At 44.8% G+C, this 12,982-nt stretch overlaps 1 protein-coding gene across 2 annotated transcripts in view; it reads right to left on the bottom strand.

Moving 5' to 3' along the window:
* The window catches only part of NMT2 (N-myristoyltransferase 2), a 257,288-nt gene extending 250,217 nt beyond the window's left edge, over positions 1 to 7,071 (bottom strand). The window contains exon 1 of one of the 2 annotated variants that reach the window (XM_085631260.1): positions 6,845 to 7,071. In XM_085631260.1, the coding sequence (XP_085487386.1) occupies positions 6,845 to 6,954 (110 nt within the window). In that variant the 5' untranslated portion in view covers positions 6,955 to 7,071. The remainder of the gene's footprint in view (positions 1 to 6,844) is intronic. The other variant, XM_085631259.1, reaches the window with a different exon arrangement.
* Positions 7,072 to 12,982: the final 5,911 nt, after the last annotated feature.

The following is a 12,982-nucleotide window of genomic DNA, read 5'->3' as shown; positions in this document are numbered from 1 at the left end:
GTGAACTCAGTTACAGAGAAGTAGACTTTCCGATTATGGAAGATTTTCAATATTGTTGGCAATAGGTTTGTAAAGCATCAACCAATACTTTTCACGTACATGAAACATGTTTTAGCCTAGTAGGAGATACTTTGTATACTGAGCTCAGTGTTGGTCGTGGGGGGGGACTGATCACTTGAAAGGTGCTGAATTCAGTCTCCGCGCCGAGGTGGTCGATACCGGCAATTATATTTACCCTCACGGTTGGAGGTGGTTATTGAGCGGGATAGGTTTCTGCAGGCGACCAACACCAGTACTGTTGCTGGCAGTCAGTTGCTGTAGATCGGATGGAGTTCCGCTGTCGTAGGACTATCCTGGGGCGGTCGCTGTCGAGCCTGCAGTGCAGGGGAGATGCAGACAGGGCCACTTGCCAAGTGACAGGGTCATTTGCAGGAGGGTACGTGCCTGTGAACAGCTACTGTTGTTGAGCCGGGAGGATCCCTCGAGATCGTGAACACTGTCGGACTATGGTGCTTTCTTCTATCCGGGCAGAGTCGCATCGACACAAGTACCGGGCCTCAACTACGAGGATTTTTTTTGAGTACTTTTATAGGAGGGAGCCACGTCAACACAAGTGTTGGTATTCCCTGTGGCAGTTCTTGAAGATCTGGTACTGGCGGATGCAGAGGACTAGAGCCTCTAGTCCTGAGGGAGGTTCTTGGCACTTGGCAAAAGTTGCGGGTCTTCTGGGTTTCTTGGAAGCCAGGCAGGGTTTCAGGAAGGACAGCCAGGTCATTGGCCCAACCGTGTGCAGGTGGCGGGGTTCTTGCCGGGTTCGGTCTGCAGCAGGTTCAGTTCCTGGTCCAGCAGTGGTCTTGGTTCGTCTTCTTCTTTAGTCCGTCGAATCTGAGGAACAGCGTTCAGGGAAGCCCTTAAATACAAAATGTAAGGGTGTTACTGAGATTGGAAGGCAGTAGCCAATGGCTGCTGTCTCCTAGGGTGACTAAACCCTTGCGGTGCCTCCCTCCCTTTGGGGAGAGGGGCACATCCGTATTCCTATTGGGCTTAATTCTCCAAACCAAGAAGGTGAACTTTGAAGAGAGGGATTCACCTCACCTCCTGGCCACCCTAGGGGTTTTAGTCACAAAAGAATAGACTCCTTGGCAACAGTACACTTCACTCAACAAGCCACTTACATTCGTCGGATGAGAATGGACAACAGGAATATGGTCAAAAGGGAGACAACGAATTATAAATGAAACAAATTTATTAAAAATTCATCGATAATCACAAATATCAAACAGTACACATTGTCGTGTAGCTAATTATGAGGCAATGACAATGTCATATGATACAATACAAAAATAATTATCAGATGTTCATAAACAAATGCCACTTTTTTTTTTAAAAAAAACACATTTACAAATACAATGAGATAAACAACACAAAATATAAGATTGTGAACAAAAAGAGAAAGAACATACAAGTCCTATTGAAACAAAGAAAACCACCAAATCAAAGATTCATCAATTGTGACCCTACTAGATATCACTTCCGTTATATATGTCACAAAAACAAACATAGGTTTCGTGTGGTTTCCTTTTTTAGGGGCATTGACGCGTTTCGGTGGGCACTGATTCACAGCCAACACCTTCTTCAGGAAATGTTATAAAAGGTCCCAATATGCACGGTTCCATCGACTCTGGAGGAGTGACCGTGCATTTCACAATAGGCGGCAATAAGTACTCCATTGAAATAGATCTCAGGTTTGGGACGTTTTTATTCTCTGAAACCCGATGAAGAAACGGGCTGTGTACCTCTGGATATAAACGTGCGGAGGTCTTTTGACTTTTCATGATCAGAATACGAATGAGGACTGTATTCGGATAAATAGACTAGTGTCCTGAGGTTTTTTAACCCGGAGTTGACATAATCAAGCGCACATGTTCTATCTAAATAGAACTTTGTCTAAAATTATATGAAGATATTTTATGGACCAGATACACGGATAAAACCACGGCAGGATACATGTTTCCAAATAAGAAATATTATTGCTTTTAATTGTTACTGATATTGGGACCTTTTATAACATTTCCTGAAGAAGGTGTTGGCTGTGAATCAGTGCCCACCAAAACGCGTCGATGCCCCTAAAAAAGGAAACCACACGAAACCTATGTTTGTTTTTGTGACATATATAACGGAAGTGATATCTAGTAGGGTCACAATTGATTAATCTTTGATTTGGTGGTTTTCTTTGTTTCAATAGGACTTATATGTTCTTTCTCTTTTTGTTCCCAATCTTATATTTTGTGTTGTTTATCTCACTGTATTTGTAAATGTGTTTTTTTTTAAAAGTGGCATTTGTTTATGAACATCGGATAATTATTTTTGTATTGTATCATATGACATTGTCATTGCCTCATAATTAGCTACACGACAATGTGTACTGTTTGATATTTGTGATTATCGATGAATTTTTAATAAATTTGTATCATTTATAATTAGTTGTCTCCCTTTTGACCATATTCCTGTTGTCCATTCTCATCCGACGAATGTAAGTGGCTTGTTGAGTGAAGTGTACTGTTGCCAAGGAGTCTATTCTTTTGTGACTAAGGTCCTTTCTGGTGCCCCTCTCCTTTGGCCTAGGGGTCCCTCTCCTCTTTTTCATACACCCTAGGGGTTTGCCTTACCAAGGTGAACACGCCTTTTCTGCTTCCTAATATTCCCGCCTGTCCTGCTGCCAAAAGTGGGGCTAGGACAGGGGGTGGTCATCTCAAATAGTTGGAGCTGCCAAATCAGCATAACACAAGGTGGGAGCCTTTAAGGCTCACTGCAAAATGTGCTGCTGTTCTTTGCAAGGGGAGGTGTGAAGCACCTCAACCCAGAGAAGGCTTTGTTTCTGACCTGCGAGAGCACAAAAACGTACCCCACGAGGTCAGAAACCTTTCTGGTGGTGGCTGGCTGGCACAGACCAGTCAGCCAATACACTAGAAGTTGCCTACGAAACTGAAGTTCCCTGGTGGCTCCCAACAACTTTCCAGTATTGGCCCATGTAGGAAAATGGGTTTCTGTTGCAGTAACCCCCTTACTTTTTGCCTGGTTTCTGAAGCACTTTGAGTGTGTGCTTAGATTCTGTTAACCAGGCCCCAGCACCTGTGTTCTTTCCCTAAACTGTACCATTGTTTTCACAATTGGCACACCTCTGGCCCACATACAAGTCCCTTGTAAAAGGTACTAGTGGTGCCAAGGGCCTTTTGACCAGAGAGGGTCCCTTAGCGCTGCAGCATGTATTGTTTTTCAGGGGGCATCTCTAAGATGCCCTCAGAGTGCATTTTATAATAAATCCAACACTGGCATCGGTGTGGGTTTATTAAGCTGAGAAGTTTGATACCAAACTCCTCAGTCTTCAGTAAAGCCATCATGGAGCTGCGGAGTTCATGCTGACATACACCCAGCCCATGTACTCAAAATGGCTTCACTGCACTTACAGTGAGTGTCCAAGAATGGACTCAGACACTGTAGGGGCATACTGCTCATGCAGCTATACCCTCACCTGTGGTATAGTGCACCCTATCTTAGGTCTGTAAGGCCTGGCAGAGGAGTGACTTACCTATGCTACAGGCAGTTGTGTGTAGGCATGGCACCCAGAAATGTGTACCATGACGAATCTTAGCTTAGGTACACCAAAACACATAGCCAACAATGGCAGTGTGTGTGTCTGGTGTGGTGTCCTTTAGGGTGGCACAATACATGCTAAAGTGCTAAGGGACCTTCTCTGGTCACAAGACCCTTTGTACCACTAGTACTTTCACAAGGGTCTTATATGTGGGCCAGAGGTGTGCCAATTGTAGAAACAGAGGTACAGTTTAGGGAAAGAACACAGGTGCTGCGGCCTGGTTAGCATAATCCCAGCACACACTCAAAGTCCTTCAGAAATCTGGAAAAAAGTGTGTGTGTGGGGGGGGGGGGGGGGGGGTTACTGCAACGGAAACTCACTTTCCTAAATGGGCCAGTACTGGAAAGTTGATGGAAGCCACCAGGAAACTTCAATTTCCTAGGCAGGTAATGTGCATGATGCAAATAGATATTTTATGCACTATACAGACGAGTCTGAGAATTAGGGCAAAATCTCAGCAGAAACTTCTGATTAACCTATTGCATGCAGTATGTGTAATTTTCACTGTCATAATAATTAGATAAATGTGGCCAGGTGTTTTTTTTTTGGGTGGGGGAGGGGGGGGGGTGGTCGGGTAAGTTTCAAAATATCACAGACAATTCAGATAATTACTTCTTGATCTTCAGAGAAGTTTAGCGAGGGTAAGTCACCAACCATTTTCAACAAAAGCAACTTCAAGGTTTCATCACAAGCAGTAAACATGAAAGAGAATTAAGCTTCGGGAAGGTTGTCCTTTTCTTACAAAACATCAGCTCTTCCTCGAACACCTTTAAAATGTTCTTCACACTAACAGTTCTACTAAACTGGGATCTTTGGTTACTCAGTTTAAGTGTTTCAGAGAGACAGAAATGGGTAATAAGTCTTCAAAGAAACACTAAATGGATACCTTGTCGGGGCTAATAGGACAACATTCATCTCCAAGTTTTCAGCAGTAGCGGCCCGTGGTGGGAGTGCTGCTGGGCGTTGACGTGGGGCGGGGGAGGGGCAGGGTGGGGGGTAGTAAACTACGGATTATGGATGATTAGAGGTAAGTAAGCATATAGATAAATAAAACGAAGTTCGTTGTGTGCGCTGCATCGCATTTGGCGAAGCAGCGCGCGCAACGAAATTCGTTTTATTTATCTATATGCTTACTTACCTCTAATCATCCATAATCCGTAGTTTACTCCCCACGTCAGCGCCCAGCAACACTCCCACCACGGGCCGCTACTGGTTTTCAGTGGTAAACAGATGAAGGCCCAGGGTGGCCTTACCAAACCAATGTGTCAGGATATCCACATAGTAAATTTAAATACAATAAATCTAAATGTAACTCCCTTACATAAACTGTCAATATCCTGTAATGTGACTTGGAAACAGCACCCTTGGGCTGAAAACATTACTATTTCATCTCGAAAGCTACCAAATAAATAATGTTCCTATGCTTAATCTGACACAGGTAAAAGGAACATATGCCCAGCGCTCCTCCCAAGCACTGGTTACCTTCCAGTGTATTTTTATACCAGTACATAATTCAAAGTTCTCCAACAGAAAACATATCAAAGAAATCTATTACTCTAGTTGCAACAGATAATTCTTTTGCGATAAAACAATGGATTTGGTTTTCAATGTAACCATCGTTAGGTTGACTGACAGCCCTAAAGAAGCGATAAAATCGCGAAACATGTTGGCTGGATGTCTACTTTTTGGAGTCATGCAATATTAGTGAAAATGACTGAAAGAATACTACCAAAAAGTCGAACTGGGGCGAAAACTGGACAATTGAATAAAAGCTCTTGTCTGAAGCAGCAAGACTGATGGACTTCTTTGATATATTTTAGCTCAGAGAACTTTAAAATTATGAAATATTTTTCCAATCAATTTTACTTTACACAAACTACTTTGTTTGGCTCATACAGTGCACTCAAAAGGCTTGAATCATAAACGTACTTCTTTCGAACTAAGTTTAGAAGGAAAAAAAAGTTGGTGCAACAATTTAAGAGTGACATTTTTACGATGCAGTGCCAACGTTTCCTTCGATCACACACTACAAACCAAATCGTCTCTTTATGCTTACACAACTATATTATTACATAACTTCAGCGGGTGTAGTAAACACGCTTCCACAATGAACACGAATTCCCAACGCCCAGTGGATAAAGTTGCAAAGTACGAGTTGCCGCTATTGACTGTTCCTGCCCAGGGAGAGGCGGGGCAGAAGAACATCCAGTCGCCCTTCTTGCTCTGCCAGTCTCCAGCCTACACAAGCAGGGATGAGGGGGTGGAAAACATACCTACAGCAGCACAAGCCCAATTATCGCCCACACGAAGTACAATGCGCTTCACCTGCCTCACAGTGGGGAACTGCACAATCCACTGACAGGCCCACCTCGACTGTGCATAGGGTGGCTGCGGGCACATCACGCTATGAAAAACATTGCATGCTGGGTGGTAACTGTGCCTAGCACCCCCACCCCCTACTCTGCATGTTGTTTGCACTGCGGTCTGAGCTCGTGCCCGGTGTTGTTGACCTGGCCGTTTTGCCAGCCACCCTTCCGCAAAAATTTTGAAGAACAGTTTCTTTTACTCGTAGTCCTTTAGTGTAATAAAGTATATGCGCTCTCTCTCTGTCATCGACACTTCAATAAGAGAAGGAAAGTTCGACAAACAAGCTATTTCAGAGATCATTTGAAAACTCAAACCGCTGCTACCCTGAGTAGTGTGCGCTCATCGCGTCGCTTTCTCTTCCCTGGCTGATTACACACAACACAGCTCAGACGCAAGCCTCTCTGTTGGCATGCAGTCATACTATACATCACAGGACTCAGACGTTTGCTGCTGTGCTGCTGGCAGGAAGCCACACTATACAAAACAGAGCTGAAACGAAGCCCCGGTGCCGTTGGCATTCAGTCAGAGGGCGAGAGAATCCAGCGAGGAACACCTCGTGCATGGACTTACTGGCGGCCTAGCTCACCCCGCACTGCATCGCCGCCCCTCTGGCTGCACCCCAGCGTGCCTGCCGAAGGGTACTCCCGGTGCGCTCCGGTGGACCGCAGCACTCCGGTGGACCGCAGCACCCCGCTGGCGCGAGCCCCCGCCTGCCCCCGCAAGGGGACAATGGCAGCGCGGGTAAAGCGCGCGCCCCGCTGTGTCCCGCCGCAGCAGCAAAGCCCCGCGCGCCCAGCACGGGATCCGCCGCGCGCCGCATACCTCTTGCCATGCTCCGTCTCGTCCTCGTTGTCCCCGTCGATCCCGCAGGTGTCCTGGTCGTCCAGCTCCAGGCTCTGCTGGCTGGCCGCGGACTCACTGTCCTCCGCCATCGCTGGGAAGAGAAGGCGCAGTTTTTTTTTCTTTCGAGAGCAGCCAGTGAGAGGGAAGGACGACAGGGCTGCTCGCGGTTTTGATGGTGCCCCCTCTAGCGTCGGCTCCTCCGCCAATGACGAGGGGGAAGACTGCACCCACGCACCAGCATAGCCGCGAGATATCGTGCAGTGTGACACCACGGCATCCTCGCTGTCTGCGTACCCAGAGATAACCCAATACATCTTGCTGTCTTTTCCACTCGTGCCGATCCACCAGCTGAATTATTTTTCGTAGCCATTGAAGCAATTATTTATGACAAGTTTGTTGCAAATGAGAACCCAAACTTTGTTTATTATTTTCATGTTACAAGGGTCAATGTTTTTTAAACAAACACACTTTTTATTGTATGGTCAATACAAACTGCTCCACGTAAATCAATAACCATTTTACAAAGCTGTTAATTGACCATGGAGATGTAAGTAAGTAAATCTTTATTCGGTTATAATGAAACAGTAATAACCATTAAAGTACATACATAAAAAATATCAACAAAAATGTACAAAAAGGCTCCTTTTAAAAATATTTTACCCAAGATTCGCTCTATGTTTAAAAATACATTTTAAAAGCGTGCTTACGCATTTCGTGATCAGCGCGGAATTTAAAAATTGCAGGTACAACATAGCAGGACGACATCTTCTAAAACCAAGGGTTCTCAACAATGGTGTTAGCCAGAGATTACGATGGGAAGAATAGTATTTACAAAACAATACAGTGTGCATGGTTGATTGTTCCGAAGTCTCATCGCAAGGGCACAGCATTAGACACTCATTCCAGTTTGGATTTCTAGGGAAGGCTACAAGCTTATGAAAGAGATTCAGTCTGAATCGTGTCAACAGGAAACGTTCAAATTGTGGCTCAACATAGACCAAATACGGTTCCATTTCCAATGTAGTCATGACCATTAAAGAGTGTTGAACAGATGTTTTACTTATCTGCTTGCTCAACCGGGATTCTTCCATGTGGCTAAGGGCCTTCATTTTTAGATCTTTCTTCGATATTTCTGCAATTAATTCGGGGTTAACAAAATATTTTTTGAGGCCAAGATCTGTGAGAAAATTTTTCACATAAAGCAGCCACTCAATTTTACCCATATGTTCTAAAGACATACAGTCGGCCACCATTTCTTTTGTGAATGAGTTGTCCGTTGACGTCCAAATGCGACGCCACAGCAAAAGAGGTTGAATCTTCGCCAGATCTTCAATATGGGGAATTCCGATTTCTGCGTGGCAGGCAAAGGTCGATGCTCGCTTTGGTGCCATCAGAAGAAATCGGATAAATGTGTTCTCCGCTACCTGCAGAGCATTGGTATTTTTGTGTCCCCAAAGGCCCGCCCCGTAGAGTGCCGTGGAATGGCACTTAGCTTTGTAAATACGGAGAAGCTCTTGTGGTGGTCTCTTTCCTAGCTTCTGGGAAAACTTTATGAGAGCGATTATTGCTCGCAAAAGTTGGTGTTTGCGAGCTTCAATGGCTGCTTTCCAGTTGAGTTTATCATCTATCATGACCCCTAGGTATGGGTATTGTGTGGTTGAATCGATTCTCTCTTTATCCACACAAATGGTAAGCATTCCCCCTTTCTTTCCCTTACCTGCCACCATCACATATGTTTTTTTAATGTTTATTTTGAGATCCAGGCTAGCCATAAAGTTAGAATATCTATCTAAGGCTTTCTGGAGTTCTCGCGGGGTGCGTGCCACTATTACAGCATCGTCTGCGTATAAGAGCGCAGGGACGAGACGGTTTTTTACTCGTGGGAGGTCCTGGGCCCCTTTCAGCATCTCAGCTTCAAGTCTGTTGGTATAGAGAGAAAATAGAAAGGGGGCCAGGACACAACCCTGCCTCACACCCCGCTCTACCTTGAAGGAGTCAGATAATTCGCCCTGTGTTCCAAAACGTACCCTGGACGAGGCATTGGAATAAAGTGCACGGAGGAGATATAGTAAATCAGAGTCTATGCCCATATCTGCGAGCACTGACCAAAGTCTCGAATGAGAGACGCAGTCAAATGCCGCAGAAAGATCGACATAGACCATGTATAGCCTTCCTTGCTTTACTGATACATATTTTCCCACCAGTAGTGATAAATTCAGTGCCTGTTCAATAGTTCCGAACCCCTCTCTAAATCCAAATTGGATATCAGATAATATATTGTGATCGTTTACCCATTCCTGGAGGCGCTGGAGGACCACTCTGCCCAGGACTTTCCCGAGCGAGTCCAGTAATGAGATTGGCCTGTAACAGGTCACATCGTCCCTATCTCCCTTCTTGAATATAGGGACCATAATCGATTGGGTCCAGGACTTAATTAGCCCGCACTTCATCACTGCGTCAAACACTCGTTTTAAAATTGGAGCCCATAAATCTAGTTGAAACTTAAAAAAATCAACCGGTACGCCGTCTGGGCCGGGGGCTTTTCCGCATTTGCTTTTTTTAATGGCATTTATAATTTCATTCATGTCAAAGTTTAAAAAGATCGGAAATATACTAATTTGTGGGGTCTGTTCGCTTTCTTCTACTAATTTGGTTCCTATTGATTTCCCGAAAACTTTAGAAAAATGATTTACCAATGTTGGGCCATCAATTGCTGCTTCTAGTGTAGGTTGGTCACAGAGATCGTTCAGAAAGGGGGTCTTTACGACTTTCCAGAACTGCTCGCTATTTCTATTCTGCGAGCTCTCGTACAGTTGGTCCCAGAGCGCTTTCTTCAGTTCTTGTTTCCTAGTTTTGCAAGCTAGTCGATAGGACCTCCTCAAGGTACGAATCTCCTCTTGCTCTCTTACGGATTTTGTTAATGCTTTTTTTAGGGCTTTGTGCGCTGAAGTGCATTTATGGTCGAACCACCCTTTTTTTTCCCCGCCCCTATTCCCTTTCTTGTTGCCTGTTAAAAAATCCCTTGCTTTCTCCATAATTAGACCGAAATTGTGAAGAAGGTCTTCTTCACTAGTATCAGTTTCCAAGCACTTCACAATTGCGGGATATACCGCATGAACTACATTATTTGTTATGGCTGCTGGGTCGATCTTTCCCCAACCTAAAGCATAACCGTTTATTTTTGCGAGATAAATATTGTTCTGAGCGAGAGCAGTCATCATCAATTGGGGTGTAAATTGCACCTGGCCAATGCCCAATTCAAATACCAATACCACATGGTCGCTTAGAGTATTGGTCAATAGTCTAAAGGCCTGGGCCTCATTCTCAAGAGTTGCTGAAATCAGTATGTAGTCTATCGTCGACTCCCAACCCCTACCCAAATATGTAGCCTGTGGTTGCCCGGTAGCGATGTTAGTTTCGTTTAGAATCACTAGACCGAGTTCTGACATTGTTTCATTTAATAGGTCTCCTACCTTGGTGTGACAGAAATGAATCATGTTATTTTCTGTTTGTTCTGCCATGCCACAGATTTTGGTATTTTTTTTATCGCAGGGGTGATGATTAAAGTCGCCACACCACACGATGCTTGGGACATCTAATCCTTGCATCTTTTTAGTCAAAGTTGAGAGTTTATTACGGATGGACCCCAGTAAATCTGCTCTCTCGCTTTCTGGCAGATTATCATACATATTTACCAGAATTATTGTTCCGTTCTTGGGGAGTGAAAGTTTCAGTGTCTGGTAGTTGGAATATAGGCCAAGAGGTGTTATTTTTAGTCCCACTATAGTATTTTTTATAAATACCGTCAAACCCCCCTTAGCCCTTCCGTGAGCACTTGGCACTGCCGATGTGAAATAGGTTTTATAGCCTAACAAATGGTGTTCATTGATAGACCATGTCTCCTGTACGCAGATTATATGATAATCCTCAGCAAATTCGAGCAGACTCCCGTTCGTTATTTTTGTATATAGGCCAGCAATGTTCCATGACATAATTTGTATTTTTAGGTCGTTATTTGTGCATTTATTTATAGAGGCTGCCTCTACAACTGGTTGATGCTCTACATCTCCCTTCACCAGAGTTTGATGGGCGAAGGTATTCCCCTGAGTGATAATATCAGGTCCTCTAGGTAATGTTGGAGTGGCTAATAAGTCGGGATTGCTATTTTCTATTACTTGCATTTCTAGGCTATTGCTTCGAAAAACAATGTCCTTGGGTGATTTTTGGTTTGCCATAATAGGTTTTTGTAATCGAGCCTGTTCTGCAGAGAGTCAGTCTACGTTTTCCAAATCAGCCAAGACTGAATAACGATTTTGAGTAGGTAAATTAAACCTGGGGAATTGTTCAGCATGGTAGTTCTGGGGTGGGTGATAAAATGGATGATTTGGGCGCTGGAATGGGTGTTGGTCATTAATCAACCGCCTCCCCCTAGGATGCGGATTGAACGGGTAGTTGGAAAAATTTTGGTAGGGAGTTTGCTGATCTACTTCTCTCCAAGCTGAGAAGAGGTTTTTTGCAGAATGAGATTTAGAATAAGAAACTAATTCCCGTGGATAGAAATAGTTGACATAATGCGTCGTGATAGCGTCCCCCCCTCTAGCTTGATACCAGTCTCCAATACATCTCACAGCTCTGTGATCCCTAAAATTTATTATTATTGCATCCCCCTTCTTTTCTTTAGGTCTAGTTCCCACCCAACTGGTGCGTCTCACCATTAAAATTTCCCCGTTTATATCAGCGGAAAGTGGTCGATTTTCATTTAGCCAATAAATGATTTTATTTTTTAAAGCGTAGAAGTTTTCTCTGGTTCCCTCTGACAGTTCATGAGATGTACAATTGTGGTATTCTATGTTCATTACTGTTTTACTGTGTCTTTAATTTACCAGAATGTTATGCTTAGACTCTCTTATTTCATTAGTTATTCAGTTCTAGCCCAGGCAGTTGCAGTCTGGTCCCTGCTCCTGTAACTGCTTATGCCGTGGGCTCCGTTACTGAATATGACTACATATATTCTACTAATAAAACAGTAGTCTGAATTTACATCAGTGCCTCCTGGAATTATTGGCATTCCCCTCCTCTACATATTGAGAGATTAAGGGGGGAGAGGGGGGCAAGCCGACACCAGACCACTTTATTGTGTGTGAAAAAGGCCGCTTTATTGAAACAGGTGCATATCACAATTTAAACTCCTTGGCCACTGCCTTACAAAACTAACGCCTCGCTATACAATAACCTCCTGACCCCTTGTGTTTTCCCCCCACCCCTACGATCCCCACATCATTTCCCCCATCCCCCAAAATACAACATAACATTCCATAACCAACATATAACCCAATCCTACACCATGTAGCCTTTCCCAACTCCCAAACTCCCCTGACCGTAACCCCTACCTGCCTTCAGTGCAACTGTAACTATCCAACCTCTAATCTAAACTTATCCAACCTGGATACCCTTTACCTGTCCCTGGACCCAAATTACCAAACCTCTAACAACAAACTCTAGCCAATCCCGGCCAACTGTCAACCACGCTGCCACCCAGGAAAAAGGGGGAAGTGTCGGCGGCTATGCCTCTTCCTCCCTTTTTCCTGCCCCCCCCCCCCAAGCGCCGCGACCCCGCACAACCTAACGCCTGTAAACTCCCAGCAAACGCGCCAACACTTCTCTCAACTCCAAAAGGTACAGGTCCATTCCCATCCGGGACAAGTGCACCCCATCGTCCCTGAACATTTCCCGCGCATCGTAGCGAATGTCCCCATGTGCCACGCGGCCAATCCCCAAATGCCGACAAAACCTCACCATCTCCGTATTAAGCTTTCGCCGCGCCTTATCCACCGCACCTGGGTTAACCGCCCCCCTCCAACTCCTCCGGGGGACAAATTCCATCCACACAATGGAACAACCCGCCCATCTCTCCTTAATCAAAACCAGGTCCTTCTTCATTGCACGCATCAGTGCCAAACCTGTCTCCCTCACCATGTCGTTCTCCCCCAAATGAAGAACCAACACATCTGGGCACCGACCTGCCCTTAAGATCCCGTTCAACACCGGCACCAATTCCTTCCATCGCATCCCCCCCTACCCCTCCACCCCACAGAGAAAACATCTTTATTGAACCCC

The sequence above is a fragment of the Triturus cristatus genome, chromosome 10 (assembly GCF_964204655.1).
Source record: "Triturus cristatus chromosome 10, aTriCri1.1, whole genome shotgun sequence".
Classification (NCBI taxonomy): Eukaryota; Metazoa; Chordata; class Amphibia; order Caudata; family Salamandridae; genus Triturus; species Triturus cristatus.
This window is presented reverse-complemented; position numbering and strand designations above follow the sequence as displayed.